Source organism: Acomys russatus, chromosome 10 (assembly GCF_903995435.1).
Source record: "Acomys russatus chromosome 10, mAcoRus1.1, whole genome shotgun sequence".
Lineage (NCBI taxonomy): Eukaryota > Metazoa > Chordata > Mammalia > Rodentia > Muridae > Acomys > Acomys russatus.
In genome coordinates, this window is record NC_067146.1 from 6,149,039 (window position 1) to 6,169,423 (window position 20,385).

A 20,385-nucleotide genomic window follows, 5' to 3' on the forward strand; every position below is an offset into this window, starting at 1 on the left:
TGGAAGGCTGGAGTTGCTGCCTTTACACCGTGCAGAGATGGGAATGAAATGTGTGTTTTCTGTAGACATGCAGAAGAAGAGACCTGAGCTCCTACCTACCCCGAGACAACCTTTCTTGGGCTTCTTACTAGAGACCTTTGGCTAAACACAGTAGATCCAGGACCAAGAAGAAAACAAGAATGGCCTTGAGCTGAGTCAACCCTACTTGAAGTTCCTGAGAAATCATCTTATGGCTGATAAGAAAAATTTGTTGTACAACCGTGAAGTTTAATTAAAATAATATGGGTAACCCCCCCCTCACCTTCACCTTCCCAAATATATGCAAGCTGGTGCTACTTCATGAAAGAAGGACATCGTCTAGACAGAGAATGTGTCTTCTCTAAATTGGCTCATGCAGATGAAAATTTAAACTTAAGATGTTTCCAAATAAAATAATCAACAACAATAATAATAATTATAATAATTGTATTAGTACTAATAAGTGATAGCAAAAGTTCCAAGTACCCTCAGAAGGAGAATGACTTTACAAAGATCAGACAGTAGAAACTTGGTCTCTTTTTTCAATTGGACATTTAGTTTTCTCAGGAGAAGTAAAATAATTATTATAAGCCTTCGTCTAGGAGAACTTCAGATTACCAATAAAGCTTTATCCTTCATGAGGTTTAGATGAGTCAAGATAAAATTTCAAACTCATCATTACTAATTTACTTCTCCATAACTCAGGAAGGTGATTTACTGGAGATGAACTAGCTCAAGTCATTTCTGGCAATGACACAGTGCAACTTCTAGAGGAAAACATGATAGAATAGGAGTTAAATACATACTTAGGCAAGTCATCCCAAATAGGACAAATAACCCTACATTAGTAATTTTATATCATCAATTTGTTATTAACACCCTTAGAAATAAGCAAAGGCAAACCAAGATGGCTAATATATTAATCCATTTCAGATTATAAAGGGTTCTTTTAGGAAATGCATTTAAGTCATAATTAACCCATAAATAGAATATTTAAAGAGAATGTATCTAGCACAAAAGAAAATGGTAGACTTGTTATATCACCCAACCTGTACTACCCAATTCACAGTTGAGAGAAAGAAAAGATACAAAATTCATTCTTTAGGGCAACACGATTTAGGCTTATTGTGTTTCCCTCATCATGTTTTATCTAATAAGAAATTGTTATAAGGTGAAAAGCATCCATGAGACAACAGAGACAAAACGAAAGCAATGAGATAGTTTTCTGTTTCCTTCAGTGACGTGCTCTAAGATACACAATGGAATAGTCTTCCTGTTCTATCTGAAGCCTAGGTTATTTGAGGGTGTGAAGGGGGGAAATTCAAGAAGAATAGAGAACTGCTATTTCATAATTACATGACGCCACTCATCCCGAGCACAGGACACTGTAGTGGGTATAAGCTAGAAGATGCCATTTGACTAATCTAACCTCCTCCACAACGGTCCCCATCCACTCTTCTTTGATCCTACTAGGTGACTTTCAAATAAAGCAGAATAGGGGAGAGATGTGACCAGCAGAAAATGCTTGCTACTGGTGATACATTTTGCATGTGGTAATGAATAAGCTGAGCTTTGGAATGGCTGGCTGACTCTTCACAATCTGGCCTAAGATGTATCCTCTACCTTCCTTTCCATGTATGTGCAGGACTTGACATGTTGTTCTGTTTTCATTATTTGACACAGGCTCTACATTCTTTGAGAGGTTCTTATTTCCCCCGTTCAATCCACCGAAGCCCTATTGGCCCTTTAGAGCTTTCATCAAACCAAGCTCAGGTGACTTCAGCACTCCGTCCCCCTTGTGGCTTCGGGAATCCGAAAGCCTTCAGTATAGCACCTGTATTTGGTGCTTTCTCTTTTCTTACCTTACCTCCTATGACAGACTACAAGGATTGGAATTATAATGGATCTTCTATACATGCTAGATGTCTAGCCGAGAATCTAGAGGCACATAATTTTTGAGCAGTATATGTTGAAGAGCAAATGAGTCACCAGTATTTCTAGTGTAAGAATAGCTATCCCTCACATTGCACCTGCATCTGTCATCTGGGTACTAGATGGGTGAAAGCTGGAAGGAGTCAAAAAAGAGAACCTTCAAACATGGGATCAAAAAAAAAAAAAAAAAAGTAAAACTGACTTGAAGGTGGGTATTTTTTTCAGGGTATGGGTGGATGGGGTGTGGAGAGTGTTCTCTTTGTGTGTGGATACATTTGCTGCCTCAGAGATTTAGGCTATTTTTGAGGTAGAGGTGGAGTAGAAGGGAGCTTCTAAGACCTACTTGCAAGCAGCCTGTCCCAATTTCTAGAAGCCTTGAGGTTTTCACTACCAAGAATTCAGAGAAGTCTGGAGCCTTACTTCTCTGATCCATTGCCATGGAGGCAACACTTGACAAGAAAAAACATTCGTCCTTGTCCAAATCCCTTTCCCTCTGGGCCCATATGAAGATGAATGAACTGTTTTCTTATAGACGTGGAGGCAAAATGGCTTTCAGGATCTTCCAATACGGCTTCTCTAAAAACAAAGTATTACCTGGTTTAGGTCCTGGTATCAGCTAATGGCACCAGCCTTTAAGTTGGGAGAAGTCATATAAAAAGGACACAAAGCAAGTGAACAAAAGCAGACTTCCTGTCATTCAGTGAAACATTTCAATTTTAATTTGCACACTCTGTTTGGAGTGGAATTTTCGTCAGGCAGAGATAAGCAGCTCCATTCCTTGGCAAGACATCCTCTTTGATTTTGCCACCGAGTAACCCCTGAAGAGAATACAGTATTTACAAACTAGGCTTCTGGCATGTTCTCCTATATTTCCCTGTCCTCTGACTGTTCCGAACACCTCTTAAAATAGCTTTGCAAGTGCCTTCCTTCCCAGCATTCTCCAGGAGCACATCACGTTCCCAGTGAGAGTGACAGTGGTCTGAGACTACTGCGTTCTGGCACCTCCCTTTGAATTTCTCAAGTCCATGAGACATTCAGTGTCTCAGACAACACCAGCTCCACAACTCACCACCAATTATGTCTTTTCTCTCCTTCCCCTATTAAAAAAAAAGACTACAAAAAAAAACCCAAAATAATAAAAGCTTGGTTGGTTTGTCATCTAAAAACGATTTATGAAAAGTCCAGGTATTAGGGCTTCAGGGTGAAGTAATGGCATTTGAAAGGAAAATCCATTGACATAATTAGGAGAGATGACATCAAAATGTGGCTTCCTACTTTGTCCCTTGTTTACTCTAAAGATTCTGGATGGACAATTTTTGCAATAGATATGAGAACAGAGTCTCCCAATGACCTTATGAAATAAGAAAGCAAAAGAAAAAAAAAGTGGAATTTGAAATGGTTTCATTAAAAAGTTCATTTACCAGCTGGGGATGGTGGCACATGGCCTGTAATCCCAGCACTCAGGGAGGCAGAGGTAGGCGGATCTCTGTGCACTGAAGACTAGCGTGGTCTACAGAGGGAGTCCAGAATAGCCAAGGCTACACAAAGGAACCCTGTCTTGAAAAAACAAAAAGAAAGAAAGGAAGAAAAGAAGGAAGAAAGAAAGAAAGTAAATAATTAAGTAAGTAAGTAAGTAAGTTCATTTACCTTTTTGATTGTGAGCCTAGCCTTTAATGGCTGACTACACATTCCTTTAGTCTTATCAATAATGAGGCAGGGGCAGGTAGATCTCTGAGTTCGAGGCCAACCTTGTCTACAGAGCAAATTCCAGGACAGCCAAGGCTACACAGAGAAACCCTGTACCAAAAAAATAAAAACAAATCAAAAAACGTTCACTTATCATGCTGTCACCTACCTTTTGAAGTTGTTACATATTTTTAGGGAACAAACACCAATACAATGTCTAACTCATCTTCAATTACTTTTTATTATATAATGTTAAAGGGTTACGTTTGTTCCTTGGTATAAACATGAACTGACACAAAGCATTATGAGCAAGCGAAAATGTATACTTCAAACACTTAATAATATTCTTAGTTATTGACAGGAATGTCAAGAATAAAAATATGAATAATGTCCCCAACATGTCTAAAAATTGGAAAGTAGCTGCTATCAAGATTAGAATAACCTTGGGATGGAGAGATGGCTCAGCTGCTCTTACAAAGATCCTGAGTTCAATTCCCAGTAACCATGTGGTGCCTAACAACTATCTATAATGAGAGTTGGTGTCCTCTTTTGGTGTACATGCAAGCAGAATACTGTATATATAATAAATAAATAAATCCTTTTTTAAAAAAAAGATTAGAATAACTCGTTAACCCAAGGTTGATATTCAGTAGCACTGCAGTCAACAATGTATCAGCCAACATAGGCTCTGATGGACTGGCATCTGTCTTACCTGCCATTAAAACTTTAAAATCACTGGTAACCTCATGTATTGCCCATAAAAAGAGCACTGTTAAATCATGGGATGCCTTGCTAAGCCCTCAGGGAGAGAGGGACAATAATTAGAAAAGTACTACTAAGATCTGCACAAATAAGGAAATAAAACAAGGGTTTTTTATGGAACCAGAGCTTTCTTAGGGTATATCCCAAGAGGCATTTAGAATGATGACAACATTGATTATGGGTGGGATGCCAGGATGTCCAGACTCCAAACCTGACCCCAATACTGTGAACACATGTTTTAAACCCACAACCGTTCCGTCGTCATAACAGGTTTACCTGTGAAATGGAGGTACCAGAGAGCATCCTAATGGGCAGTCCACTGATCTCCTGACTGTATGTGGATGGAGCTAAAAGTAAAGTTTGAACAAAAACATATAAAATTGGTATATTTAAGCACCAATTTAGTCTGTCTGAATCATACTTAGATCATAAGTCAAAGAAAGCTGTGTTGAAGGCCCCCGTCATGTTGTTCAGTCCTTCCACAGCTATGGACGATCATAGCAAGGTTTCCCGACCACAGAGAGTGGAAGTTGGGGTTTAAGATAATTAATTTTTCTTCTCCTATGGATATATGACCGAGTAGAGGTTGCATCAGAGAGCTATGAAATAAGTCCAGTTTTATAAACAAAATACATGTTGAGCAGGTATTTATTAAATGAGTGAATAGAAGCACAAACAAATGAATGCTCCAACTTTATCATTACCCAGCAGAGAACATAGTTTCAGGATCAAAACTGATGTTTTCTTCTGTCATCCCTAGTACTGGGGAGAAATGTGTGCTCTTTCAAACACATGTGATCATCCAATGCAGGATTAGACACTGAGAACTTTTGTCCTGTTGCAAGTTCTTTTGCTTGAGATAGAATAGATTAAACTTAAACAAAAAATGCTCTTGTATACATACAAGGGCTGCTGAGGAACATGTTTGCTAAAGTTCGAATGGAGTGTTGGTTTTCAGTGTGGGAAAATGTATCCTAAGGGAATACAGTTTCCCAAAGGGAAATTTTTACAGAGAATCTTATACTATTTCAGAAGATAATTATTTTAATGTTATAGAAGCAACCGAAGTATGCTGGGGTAGTAGGAGACTTGGAACTTCTGGCTGACTAAGATACAAAAATCATCATTAGATGATATTTATTGAGTTATTCTTTGTGCTAAGATTAGAAATAGATAGCCGATTCAGTGCTGAAAAGAAGGAAAAATAAAGTCATTTTCAAAAGAAAGAAAAATATTACTCATTTCCTTATGCAGTGGGTTTCTTCTAATGAAAACAGACTTTATCTATAGGAATTTTACTATCATCATGGATTTGAATATATATTCAAGGAAGATAAGGGTAGGACCCAGTGAGGTGCTAAAAGTCAAGTTAAAGTTAGTGGCTAACATTAGTTATCTAGTGAAAAATCCCATGTCTAATAACCAGAACGGCTGCATGAAGATAACAAGCTGCGTCAATCTGCCTGTGGACTGAGAATAAAGAAAAGGGCGCAGTCCTGAGAAATGCTAAATGACCCCTCAGGACTCCTGTTACTGCTGAACAACAAACGGGGATACTAGTAAGACAAGTGCAGATTAGTGGCCTTTCATCCCGGGGTCATATGTCTTTCATAATTGAAACTCTCGTTGAAGTGTTTAGCCTTTTTACTGAACTGTGGCATTACCATGACTGCCGAGTCTTGGGAAATCAGCTGATAAAGAGAACTGGAAAAGATACAGCTATGTGAGTCCTTGCCTCACCACTCTTTAGCTAGACACCAGGGAGCAGAAGAGTCACCAATAACTGGGCAAATAATTTTTGTCTGAATTATTAAAATATATCGTATAGGGGAGAAATAGTTAACAAAATCTACATAATGATGAGTATCAGTGCCCTATTCTTATGTAAGCACTGTGATAGGGGTAAGCTACTTACAGAAAGACTAACACAGAAAGAATTTTTAAAAATTAGAGCACGAGATCACTGGTTATTATTAGAAAGTTACAGACTTTAAGAGTATAGAAAGGAAAGGTTAGAGAAAAATCTGAGGTAAGAGAAAAAAATAATATGTGTTGAGAGGAGACTATTTGTATAATGTATAGCTTACAAATTATTGAAGGGAAGGGGGAAAAGTTTTAAATTCCAGAGTAAACTGGCACAACACAGTATTATTCTGATCCGAAAGGAAATGACTGCCTAATGGTGAAAAATAGTGCAAGGTCAATGCCTCCTGCTAGGCAAAAGGAGACTATTAAATCATCCCACTGATACAAGGACCTAGGAAAGTAAAACTGAAGACAGAAGGAAGAGCAGAGATGTGATGGACAGCAGCGAGGAAGGGAGTTAGGTCAGTAGGTGGGACATAGGAGACTTCCGTAGGAATAGACGCATACTTTATCCTATCATCTCGGTGCATGTACATCATTACCTGCATGTTCAAGTGCACATAGTACACCATACCAGGAAGGAAGTCTGAGGCACACGACAAGATCAGATGATGACACGGTCACGCCCTAGGGGATGTTTGCCTTGTGAAGAGCCCTCGAGTGTAGAGGGACGGCAATCCTTGAAAATGCTCCATATCTTTCACTCTAGTTTTGTGAATTCAAATTGTTCCAAACAAAAAGTCCGGTTTGAAAACATAAGGTAGCAAGAAAAATCATACATTGTAAAGGGAGAAAATTAATTTGAGTCTTAGATGGCTGACCTGTGGATATTCGGTCTCATTTCAGTTACATTATAAATATAAAGTAAGAGAACTTGGGTTTGGGATAAATAGTAATTCATAAATGTAATGAAGTGTTTTTTGCAGGTGAAAGAAATAAATCAAAATAATTTAATTAAAAGAAGCAAATTGGATCCTATCACCTTTAGAAAATCTAATCAGTATATGGTACAGTGATTATGTGGAATCTGAGGATGTAGGGAAATTGCATCATGGATATGGAGTAACTACCAGTTATTTCTGAAAGAGGATCCCAGATACTAAGAAATGCCAACACAAAGATGGAAGAGCAACATTTGCTAAGGTCTAGGACAGCAGGGCTGCCAATTACCAAGTACAATCTAGATCCAATGTCTACTGAAATGGTACCACACCAAGCCTGACACCCTCTCACCCCTCACCCATTGATGCACAAGCAATTTACTAGCCGGGGGTTGGGGAGCAGGAGACAGATCTGAGAGACTGTGGGCATATCCATTGTGATGAAGAAAGTAAATAAGCCAAGCTAATGGACATCAAAGGAGAGGTATCTGACAGCTTTTTACTCTTTTATGGAAACAAGCCCTGGGACTTAATCTAGAGACTTCAATAATTAAAAGATGGCATTTATTTGTTAAAATAAGAAAACTCACTCAGGAACAAATATGACCTCCTTTACTGCTAAAAAAAAAATATTAATTAAAAATGGTGGAAACCCTTGCAGAGATAGAAGCTGAGGGATCTTCCTGTAAATGGGAGCATCTAGAGAGGAATGCTGAGGTTGTGAATTTCCTGCAGAATGTGTTATGTAACTCAAACTGCAAGAGAGAGAAGAACAATTATCACTTTAATTAATTAGGGCCCTTGTTGCCAGTCCCTTGTGAAAGATAATCCTTGATTAAAGGTGTCAGTATGTAAAAATATTGACTTATATGGAAACACAAGAGTGTGAAATTTCAATTAATTGAAGCAAAAATTACCTGGTATTAACATTCGCCAATAGGCAGTAATGGTTCCCAGGAGTCTTTCGGTGTATAAACAGTTAAGAATTGACAATGGACACATAAACAGGAAGAGAATTAGTCTACTGGTGTTTTACTCCAACAATTAGGTCCTTTGGCCTTTTATTTGTGTATTTGCAATGCAGAAGTCAACATTCACTAAGAGCATTTGCTTTATAAGAAAGACTATGGGAGGTGCTGTATAAAATAGACAGAGACTAAAGAACAGTGCCATCACACTTCTTGATTTTTCCTAATCAAAAGACATGCCATACACCTTTGATAAATATTTGTGAAGGATTTCATGCCCAGGGAATTCTATACCCAGAAGCCTTTGCTGAAATTCCTGCCACCTCTATGCCTCAAAGAAGCTCCCGAGGGACTTTTCATGCTCCATGGCTTCCAGATATGAAGTGGACAAATTGACCACCTCCAGGCTGCTGGCCAACACCTCAGACTCATCCTTCTCACGAGAACTCTGTCTTTTCCACAAGTTAATATTCTGAACTATGATTACAAGTGAGGCTTACCTCCGTATTGCTTTTCCTTTTCTATTGGTTCTTGTTTTTGTCAAACTCCAAGTGCCAAATTCTCAATGGGAAGCCCTCTTTAAAATGTGTCTGTTGTACAGCAAAGCAAAGCAAGCAAGGCTTCAGAATTGATGTTTCATCTTAGATGTTGTGGTCCTGATGCAAATAGCCTCAGATGCAGACTTAGACCAAGTTATTCAGTGTCAAAAATTAAATAAAACCCAATTTCTCTTAAGCTTATAGAGAAAATGTAAGAAGAGCATACCACATAGAAACAATGTACTGAAATAATTGATAAAAGTTATAAAGTTGCATAGAAACATAGCACAGAAACTCTCACTTTGTGCTTTGTTTTTGCTTTGCTGTGTGTGTGACGGGGTGATCACTATTGCCACAGAGAAGTATCTTACTTCCAAGTCAGAAATTTCCACAAATATATGAGTGTTTAGTCACAGAAAACATCCTATCATAGTCATTTAAAAATAAAACCAGACTGGGACTTATCTACTTGTCAAAGACAAGATTTAAGCCTTTGTCAACCACTGTATCCCTCCTCAGTACAAAGGAAAAGAGATTTATGCTACCTAGGTCTACATATAAATATATAGCTGCCCACTTCCTTGATAACATTTTAGGGGAAAGTAATTTTGAGGACAAAGCAAGAAAACAAAGGATCTATCTGGAAACTATACTTTGGCCTTATGGCCACTTCCTTTCTTCTCCCTAAAATGGGGCGAAATGTGGGAGTCCAAAGAATTCAAGTAGGAAATGAGAGGGAAATTCTGCGGATTTCCTGTGAGTTGAGCAGAAACCTCTTGCCTGCAAGCCAACTTCAAGGATGGTATAGAAGCCAGCATCTAGTTCAACAACGCACATTTGTATGTACAATGGACTGGATTATCACTACCGATCAGATTGTTCTGTACTTAGCATTTATGAAATGTAGAAAAACTAGTCTTCAGGTCATTCTTCAGATACCTAACTCACCCCTAGTGCAGAAGCCTTGAGTAGTTAACTAGTCAAGAAACAAAAGGCCCATCTCCCTCTAGTTTATTGGTTTGATAAGAAAAGTCATATCTGCTTTATTAAAACAGAGGAATCATCTTGTTGACTAAGAGCGATCAATAGCATCAGGGATGACTATCAGAGCATCCCTGTTCCTCCTGCTTACTAAATAAGTCTGTCTCTTGGGATCTTCATAATGTGTGAACATTTACAGCAACTATAACTAAACCTACCCTTTCAGAACCAAAGACAATTCCATCGCTCTTACTGAATCCTCCCTGGGAAAAGGAAGAGGAAGAGGAACAGGTGCCTGTGCATTTGCTTCCCAGTGTAAACGCAGACAGACAGGGCACCATACAGCACAGGGGTGTAGTGGATATAAACATGTTTTTGTTTTGTTTTGATCCCAAGTGTGGAATGGGGAACAGACTTGTGAGAGACCGGTTGATGTTTATTGACTAGAAGATGAACCACCTCATGCTGGGGCTTGGCTTTTGCCAGCTGAAACACATCTTAGTACAGACTCAGAGACGATATGTGTGTGTGTGTGTGTGTGTGTGTGTGTGTGTGTGTATGTAAATGTATGTATGTATGTATGTATGTATGTATATATATATATATATATATATACACACACACACACACACACACACACACACACACACACACACACACACACACACAAAAGAGGAGGGAGGGGGCAGGGCTTTTTGGGTCTTGGTATTGTTTGGCTGTCCATCGCTCCACTTTGAGAAGCTCCTAGAGAGACCACTCCAGAGAACGCTTTGGGGCTCAGGGTTCTGGCTGCTGCCTCAAGTTCCAGCAGCAACTGGTTGAGTTGCTGGTATGCTGAAATCCTACCAACTATGCCTGGGGAATTGCTCCCAGGAACTGAGTCCAAAAAGGTCTACTTCTCCGGTTCCCATTAACCTCTTTTCTCTCCTATCTAGGCTAGGTGGGTTGGAAGGGAGGTATAAGCATTACAGAATATCCAATAAAGTAGGTTTGGAAAAGGTCAAAGCCTACACAGGGGTGCTTTGGAATCAAAATGTTGTTGTGGTCTGGGCAGACATCAGTGAGAAAGAAAATGAGGAATCACAGAAGGTGAAGAAACTGGATTAAGACATAAAAAGGAAACCAAGTACTCAGTCCTTCCCAGCCCAGGCTAACTAGAAGGATGTAATATAGTGACGTAGATGGGCTTCGTGGAAACAAGCTGTATGTAGACACCTCTACCCATGGCTCTTCTGGAGTGCTATTCATTGCTCACACTGGAATCTGCCCAGGAAATCAAAAGGTTTTGGGCCATACTAATCACTGTCTGGATCTTGCCAGTCTACACGGGGAGACAGAGCTTTCATGATAAAGGTCTGTAGAAGCACTTCAGGGCTGATCATCCTGTCTGGTTTTCCTCATCAATGTCTAGTAAGTTCTACAGCACCCTTTGCTATCACTTACCACGTGCTCCATTATTTCCCACCTTGGGATCATATCAGCTACCTGCTAAAAGTCTAGATGCCCGGGAGTTTTCTTGCTGACTCATAATCTCTTTAAGAAGAACAGAATATTCTAGGTTTTCAGCCTATAAATTACTCTCTCTTGAAAGAGCCTCAGAAGGTAGTAGTGATTTAGCCAGGTCTCGGAATCCTGTCACTCAAAGCACTGGCTATGCACGCCAACTGTCAAAAACCTGTGTTCCTGTGTGCCTAGAGGTCACCACCCAAGGGCAAATGGATTCTTAGTCTCCAAAACAGATGCCCTGCCTTCCTGAGCCAAATGAAAACAGAGCACTTCGGAACACCACCCCCTACCACACTTCAATTATTCATTTTCATTTATCTTGAAATACAGATGTTCAGCTTTACTGTTTCATTGTTCCATGCACTAGGCATCTGAACCTAAGCTAGTGTGTAGCCTAGGAAGATTTTTATACAATAAAATAGAAAGGGACTATGAATATTTATGGAGTTATAAACATCTATGCAAAAATTTTGTTAGAAAGTCAGTTAGCTATTTTAAAAACCATATCTCATCTCTTCTCAGCGTTTTGCTTAAGATTGAGTATACAAACCAAATCTTATTACCAATACATTGTAAATGTGTGCTTTTATCATTAAAACAATACATCCATTATTCTTCTATTTTCCTTAATTTGAAATTTTAAGTTCTAATTGTTATTTTGTGATCAGCGTTAGATTAAGCCAGCTACAATTAACAAGTGCTTTCACTTTTCAAATACTTTAGTCTAATATCCAGAAAAACAATTTATTGAGACCCATGGAATGCTTTAAAATAATGATTTCCCCCCCCCCCTAAAACACATCACCATGACTCTTAAACACCAACAGTGTCCTATGATTATTATATTGATTCCAATTATAAATAAAATTTGGTTACTTGTCACTGTTCATTGTAATAATAACAACACCACTGAGAAATGATATAAACGGAAGGGAAGAAAAGGAGAGGAGGTAGAAAATTATGAGAGAGAGCACATTAGTTAATATTTGTTTAGCCTTTCCTCTCACTGGGTCAAGGTACTAGGCAACTGTGAGTTCTATCTTTGCAGACGAAAAATGAAGAAGTGGTGAGTAAAGATGCAGCTGGGGAGAGAGCTTTTATCAGTAATGGACAGCCTCACTGTATCACTGATGGGAGGGCTCATCCCAACCACATGAAAAACACCGGAGAATGATATGCTCTGGTTTGCACTGTAGAAAGGGTACTCTGGCAGTGCGAGAGGGAGGGGTAGTACAGAGAGAATGAGGAGTGGTGGGCCGGTTCGAAACATTATGATAAAGGTCTGAAAACCCTCTGCGATTGGACACTTGGGGAGACCTTTCAGAGAAGCCCCAGAGAAAGCATTGGTCTGTCTGCCTTGCCGCAAAAGTAGAAGACGCTGTAGAAATTGGAGTGAGAAAGGAAGAAAATGTGTGTGTGCTTGGCATATCACTCTCATGTCAGTTTGCTGAGTCATGAGTGATTAATAAAAGTGTGCTCATTAATGTAGGCAAACAGTAAGATGGCTAGCCATTTCCAGCAAGAAACTCTTCAATTCTGAAGAACAAAGACTTCATTTTGTTAAGGTCCCCAAACCAAATCATAGAGAATATTCTAGGCCCTTCTCCTGGAAGCACCTCAGTGCAAGCCCTCTGACTCCTGTAAGGACATTTCACAACCATATTAAACATAGAAGGTATATAGGTCTAACTACTTATATAGGAATATAGAACTTTCTATATCTCCGCACAGTAAACAGCACTTAAAATATTTAGGGATAGAAAATTTTCTTATAATGTAGTTGTTCAAGCTATTTGAATTCACCTTTACCTTACTTAATTTTATTTTCAAATTAGAATCAAAGTGTCTTCTAAGCTTTAAACAAGGATGAGCTAGCTCCTCATAACCAAACCAGTGCACTTTCTACCTTTGAACACCAGAGGGCATCATTAGGCGTAGTAAGCTTGGCTAGAGGGAGAAGGTTGAGGGGGAAAGAATCCCACTACTAATGACAGAAACTGATTCTTATAGTATACCCTTATCTACCATGAAACATTACCATGGTAACAGCAGCATCTAAGATGATTGTAGATTTAGGTCATAGTATAAAAGGAACTTGAGCATGTGAGAAGAAAGTAGAAAATGAGATGAAGACAAGAATAGATAGCATAGAAGCTGTAACTTTTCCTCCTCCACTTTAGCTGATAGCAGGTCACAAAGTCACATGTGCCTTACAAAGCAGAGGTCAACCACAAAGTTGCATTAAAACTAAAAGAAGCCACCAAAACTCAGAACCTGAATGTTAGAATGAAAACAAGCAAACCAACAAAACAGAGAGCAACTCAATCACCATGGTAATACAATGAAGAGACAGCTAGAATGGGCTTTGGCTTGTGAACTTTCTCACGAAGCACACAGATGATGCACGTTGGGGAATTCTATTTATCTACTTATCATGGGTTCAACTGGAAGACATCAAACCTCTACTTTGTTCCCTTGCCTTCCAGCTGAGAGGTAGATGTGCTCCCTGGCAAAATGCCTGGTAATCCTAATGCCTTTGATTTCCTCCACCCAGGATAATAACTAACTAAGCAGAGTAAGCATGTTGTGCCAACTAAAAATCTAGTTGGCACTGATTCTTCTTTGCTGGGTCATAGGGATTCTAATCAGAAAAGGCAGAGCTGAATTAAATGGACAGAGAGAACAGGCAAAATGTAGGATATGCCTCTGTACATGATCAATTAGCCCAGAGTGAAGCCTCAGGAGTCCGACAGGCTGTGTTTGCATCTTAGGTCCACAGTATACAAGCTATGTGATTTGGGGTCACTGGGTCTCTGTGACTGTAGGCTTTTTTTCCTGTAAGATCAAGACAATCACATCTCCCTCCTATGTTGTTGTAATGAGAAATTGGACTCATATATTTACTCATTCAGCAAAGATTTATTAAGTTCCTGGGATGTGCTTGACAGTATTTAGAATCGTTAAGGATTTGTAGCAAGACAGATAATAATGGCGCATGTAAGCTGCTTAGGAAAAGTATCAGGGATTTAGCAAAAAGTTTGAAAGTGCCCAAGGAAAGATGACCTGCTTCCCATGATCTGCCCCCCAACCCGACTCAAACACATACACACAGACAGAGGAGTATGCATGTACACATGCACATATCATTACACCACAAGACAAACCAGAGCCCGGGATATACAGATAGTACACTTGTATTGCTGACTTCTCCCTAATGAAACAGGTTGGAGTATTTGCTCAGGGAACCAAAGGAAGCAGAGCACAGATGATAAGGATACTGGGCAGCTGTTAATAGCCACAGTGAAGATTTCAACAGGGTTCAATACATAGGAGTCCTGGTGGGAACACAGCGTGGACATCAAAAGCAATGTCCTAGTGCAAATATAATTCTTACGAAGAAAAACAGTCCTTCTAGGGAACCACTGACATGTTGTTTGTCAGTCTCTGTCATATCCAGTAAAAGGAACAAATTTTAAGCTGAGATGAAAAAGGGTCCCTGGGTAGTTACACGGGAAGATACTTAGGAACATTGTTCTGTATAGTGACATATCAAGACCAGCATCAATAGTTGAGGCTGAACCAATGCTCTATTAAGGCTATTTCCACAGAATCCTACCCTTAGAGTTTTCTTTTCTCCATTTCCTGTTTTCTTTTCCTGCATTCTGCTCTTAATTATCCTTCTCCTCCTCTTTCTCCTCCTCTCCCCTTCCCCTTCCTCCTATTATCATCATCACCATCATCATCATCATCATCATCACCATCATCCACCTCCTTCCACTTTTTCCATTGCTGTAAGTCTTGAAGACACATGCTTTCTCATCATCCAGCTTAGTCTACATTGACCACTAGACACTCACATGTTCAATTCCCTCCTTGCCAGCCATCAGAGTAGCAATCTCTCAAGATGCTCAAGACCTCCCACTACCCTTGGTCTTGGGAGTGGGATGTTATAGACTGGAGTTGGGAAATTGTCCTCTAAGTATGTCACCAAGCCTGGCTTGGGAATGGGGGCAACAGACTGGACAAAGAAAGGGATGTCACTTTTAGAGCAATTTGTCATTTTTTGTTTTTAAAGACAGCAGTTCACACACACACACACACACACACACACACACACACACACACACACACACACACACACACACACACACCACGGCTGCCCCATGGGAGCTCATTGCAAGAAGGCCTTCACATATGTTTTAACTGCTAATCTCTTCTCTCTTCCATGGTTGTCTCTGAAGTAAGTTGAGAATGTCAAACATGTTTTCTGGGTTCCCTCGCACTTGAACTATGATAAGGATATTGCAGTCCAACTATTTTCTCCCTCCAGTTCCCCTCCAGGCACCCTCAGGCACACTTACATAAGCACACATCATTCCTCCCTTTACAGGATGACAAAACATCTGTTAGGCAGCCTATTCTAACTTTCAGGTCTTACGGTTCAACTTTCTTCTACGTCCACTCCACCGTATTCACAGGACCTTCAAACAATTGACAAACCTGAGGAGAGATTTCCAGCCTTTCAGGGGTCTATTTCGTATTTTTTAAACTTATTTGCCAATATTATTTCAACTCACAAAGTCTGCATGAGAAGTTGTTTTCAATTATATTGCCAAAACTTCAACACATTATTAACAACAGGGTGACAATCAGAGCTGCTGTGGCTTTAACGTGTCTTCCTTAGTCACTTTCCTCGGGAAAAGCTATAACACTGTTGGCACAAAGTTCTTCAAACCTTTGGCCACAGTCTCAAAATGCCCTTTCTCAATTGCAGCCCAATACAGTTCTCGGCAGGAAACTGTGCGTTGGCTAAAACAACTGGTTTATCTCTACAGTAATTACAGTTTTCGCAACATTCTTGAGATGACCCAGGAACACCTGATTATGAGAGATTTCTATGTAAGTGTATCACAATCTCTGTTATTGCTTAGCAATGAAAAGAAAATACCCACCCTATGCTTATCAAGACAGCTTATACGTATGCATCTGATTGCCTTCAGGAAACATGGGAAAGCCTTTGCTCCACAGTCCAGAGTTGGTTAACATGGAGTTTATGAGCTCAACTGATTCTCTGAGCGGAGCCTTCTGAATCCAGGCTCACTCTGGCACTCAACCTTCGGACTACTCTGTGCAGGTTGGGAAAAAGCTGCTACAAGTTGTGCTTAGGACAAGATACACAGTGTTGAGACAGGAAAATCGCCTCCCACTGCACCTCAGGAGTGTTCGCCTCTCTGAACTGCCCCTGCACGTCCTCACCACCACCCTCCTACTTCAAATCCCTAAGATAGCCAAGGCTGTAGATGCTGGGAGAATGCCTAAAGGTGGCTGGGCACTGGAGCGCTAATGCCTGTATGATAGAGCTTTGGAATGTGGGTTTGTGTTTCTGACTGCTTGTGCTAGAGGGACTGAACATCATAAAGATTTCCATATTATACCCACTGCCACCCAGCGCAAAAGAAGGAGCAAGAAGAGCAAAACTAGACAAAAAGAAAAGAAAAGGAGTAGAGAGGAATGTAAGGCCAGCTTGGGAGATTCCTCCTGGACCTGGCACACAGGAGCAAGGGGCTTCTCGCCGTGGGAAGCTTTGGAGCAGTGGGGTTGCAGGAACAGACCCGCAGGGACTGTGAAGTAACACAAGGACATGAGAGGGCAGCTTGGGTGATGTGTCAGCGGGCAATTCCACTTGCCTTAAGCATTTAGTTCCATCTCTCTGCCCTCCTCCCGCCTCTTGGCAGCGAGTGCCTCTCTCCGCGGGTATTTGCACACAAGCTCCTGAGTCTGCATCACAGAAAAGGACTGAAAGACCAGTCGACCCTCCCTTGGACTATTTTGTGCCTCAGAAGAACCTTGCATGCACTGAAGAACCACAGGGAGACATATATGTCGGAGAAGGACAGAGGGAGAGTGTACCCCATAGTTTGTCAATAATTTGGGCAAATTCTTACCCCCTAGAGCACTCTGCAAAGCAAGCTTAGCTGCCTGCTAGGCGTGTGGCATTCCAGAGACTCGGAAGGGTGGAGCGCACAGGTGGAAATTCTGTGTTTTGTATCTGCAACCGGGTTTGGATCGCACCTCGCAGGCTCCGAGAGCCACAAGTTAGTGGCGATTGCCTAGCTCCGCAGGTACCAGTAATAAAGGTCATTTGCGGCATATCTATCCCCTATCTATGACCTGCAGTGTGTGGTCCAATACCCACCATGAGTTGGGAGGCCAAGCAAGCTCCAGCAGCATCTGAGACCTCACCACCTCTGGGCTGGAACCTCTTTCCTCAGCCACAGTGGACAATCAACCTCCCGCGCAGCCGGTGGAGGAAAATAGGCTTCCAGAGGGCTCCCTTCTCTTTCTTCCTGGGAACCTTCCTGAACCATTTTCTCCCACCTCCATCCCCACTCCGGCCCTTGCCCAAGGTCCGGGGACCTCAGCACCAAACCTGTCTCCCGCACAGGAAGGCTCTCTCCTAAGGCAGACTCAGAGGACAGCGTGAAGTGGGGGCAAAGGAGGCCTCCACCCTAAAGCCTTGTGCTCAGACCCTAGGGCACGGAGCTCTACTTGCCTTTCCCATAGCAGCTTCTGGAGTCGGGGTAGGGGGAGATGAAGAGGAGGGTCCGTGACAGTGGAGGGGATGTCAAGCTCAAAGACAGAGCCTTGCTGGGTAGCGCCGCTCACAGGCTGCTTTGATCACATTCCCCTGGACTTAGCGACCCCAATGGTTCCCCTGCCCCAGCTGTGAAGCACCCCCCTTTCAGACCCGCCAAGGTACGTGTCCCCTTCTGCAAGCCCCAGATGCTAAAGTTTCCATTGGAAAACCTGCACGTGTCAGGGACCACCAAATAATTCCTCCAAACCCAGACTCTCTGCGGCCAAGGTTGGGCGATTGGGAGGAGCTGCAAGGTACAAGGGTCCTTGGCGTGGACAATCTCGGAGAACAAGGAGGTATAGCAGTGTCTTTACCTGTCGCTGGCACAGTCGCCCGGGTGGGTGATCTGGTGGAGTCTGGCCGGAGCGCGGAGCCTTTGGCGGGCTCAGGTTGAACCCGCTCCGGCGCGAGCTATACAGCTTAGAGTCCTCAGCTGGCCGCCCGCTGGCCTTCCCCCTGGATCTTGCGAGAGAAAAGGGAAAGATTAGTTGTCGCTGCCGCACTTGCACTTAGACGGGTGGGGCGGCGGGTGTTGGGGGGTGGGAGACTGCGGACCCCACGGCTCTGAGAAGGCTAGCGAGGCTCTCACTTGGCTAAGCTGTTCAGACTGGAGTTAAATTGACTCTGCCCGCCACCCTGAAAATCATACCCCCAAAAGACAGGCAAAGAAGACTTTCAAACCTGGCTTTCAGGGAGATGACTGTGGACACCGAAATAGAAAGGAGACCTGGATATGGCGAAGAGCTGGGCGGGCTTCATTTCTTCACCCTTGCGCCTGGGCCGGGGAAGTAGTAATTAGTGTCTGGGAGCGGCGCTCCACCACTTCTCCCAGAGCCTCAGGCGATTTCCTAGTGGGATCTGCGACTTCAGGGCTCTGGCCAAGCCCGCAGGCTGGCGTGTGCGTGTGTGCGAGTGTGTGTGTATGTGTGTGTGTGTCTGTGTGTCTGTGCCCCCGCGTGCCTGCTCCCAGGAACGGGTCTCCGCGCCCTCACCCGCTGTGTGTAGCAGGCGAGCAAGAGTGGTGTCTCTATTTGTGCGTTTGAGTTCGATTAGCTGCAATGGGCGGACAGTTTCAGGAGAGAGCATTTACAATTTTCTTTCGATCTGACAGGATTAGTTGCCATTGAAGGGGCTCCTCCAATGAAATCTTCTCTGCGCTCTGATTTGGCGGTTCTTCCGTGCAAATATGACAGCTTTCTCTTCCAGCTCCTTTCTGCATCTCTCCATGTCCATCCCCAGAGCCCAGCTCTCCATCTGCAGTTTCTACACCACAACCTTTGCAATCACCACCACCACCACCACCACCACCACCCATAAGTCTCATGCCAGCAAGTGCCGAGTTGCTACAAAGCTGACAGGGCACATTGGGAAGAAGGTTTGTTGATTGCTGAGGACACTTAAGCCCTGTGTTTCCAGGTGGGGAAAATGTTAGAATGAATGCAGTATACTTTGTGCTAAATATATAGTCATGGTGAAGTGTTCAGATTATTTCTTTGATGTTGACTAATATATTAGGTTAGGAAAAACCAAATTTTTATTTATCTGTCTTTGCTTAAAAAAAAAAAAAAAAACCACACATTGGCCAATGCGCCAATGCCTGTGTTTTCCATCAATTAGTGGGAAATAGTAATATGCAGAGAGTGATGCTTTGGGGAGGGGGGAGGATTTAGACGTCTATGGGGGGAAAGATGTGAACTTCCCTGTGTTCGGAGTGTGGACTACTCTTAATATTATTTATTTTAATAAAAAGCTCCTTCCCAAAATTTTACCCATTATTTTAAAGTATGGACCCTGCTCGATAATATTATGTTGTGATTGTTCTAAAGTGTGCTTGAGGACAACACTTACTTTTGATAAGGTATATTGTATATGATGGCATAAAAATGATGTAGCTTTCATTTCCAAATACAATTAAAGAAAAAATAGTCGAAATCTTAAACTAAATAACAAAGAATGGGGCATAGCTCCTTTTTGATCACAGAGGCAGAGAAATTGCTATTTATTATGCCCAATTCTTGTCACCCTGCCCTTTGCTGGGTGCTAGAGAGCACACAGCATAATAAAGCTACTGTTCCTTTACTTACTAAGTTTCTCATCCTTGAGATGAGACACCCACATAAAAGCTATTGCACAAAGGTTGGCCATCAAGATGATAGATTATACACCAATATAAATTCATTGACAAATGAAAAGCCTATAGCTGTCTCTAAGCAGGATTGACACAAATTCAACTTTGCTTGATTAAAGCTATCCTAGTATAAAGGATGGCAATGTCTGTCTCTGCCTTCAATGTCCACACAGGCATTCCATCAGGAGCATTGTTTGAGGAAGGCACTTCTGTACACTGTTGCCCTCAGCCTACCCTAGAACTGGGTTTCTGGTAGTAATTTTCTGATTTTTAAAAAATTATTTTCTCTTAAAAATAAGTTCACAATCATTCCATTTGCTATTATATCTTAAAAGCCTTTAGAAATGCATGCTGTCATAATGTGCCTCAGTTTTTTATTTTGGATGCACATGTGTGTATGTTTGCGCACACACCACACACACACACACACACACACACACACACACACACACACCACACGGAAAAAAAAAAAAGAATACTA

The 20,385-nt window shown here is 41.6% G+C and overlaps 1 protein-coding gene across 3 annotated transcripts in view; it reads right to left on the bottom strand.

Annotated features, from left to right (window-relative positions):
• Chrm2 (cholinergic receptor muscarinic 2) overlaps positions 1 to 18,905 on the bottom strand; it is a 118,926-nt gene extending 100,021 nt beyond the window's left edge. Inside the window, exons 1-2 of one of the 3 annotated variants that reach the window (XM_051151733.1) lie at positions 18,769 to 18,905; positions 18,091 to 18,238 (exon numbers count right to left, since the gene is read on the bottom strand). Coding sequence is in view for 1 of the 3 variants with exons in the window: in XM_051151731.1 (XP_051007688.1) it covers positions 17,336 to 17,370 (35 nt within the window). In the remaining 2 variants the exon portion in view is untranslated. Of the gene's footprint in view, positions 1 to 17,335; positions 17,506 to 18,090; positions 18,239 to 18,457; positions 18,612 to 18,768 lie in introns of those variants that run through there. The other 2 variants (XM_051151732.1, XM_051151731.1) reach the window with 2 other exon arrangements.
• Between the last annotated feature and the right edge of the window lie 1,480 nt (positions 18,906 to 20,385).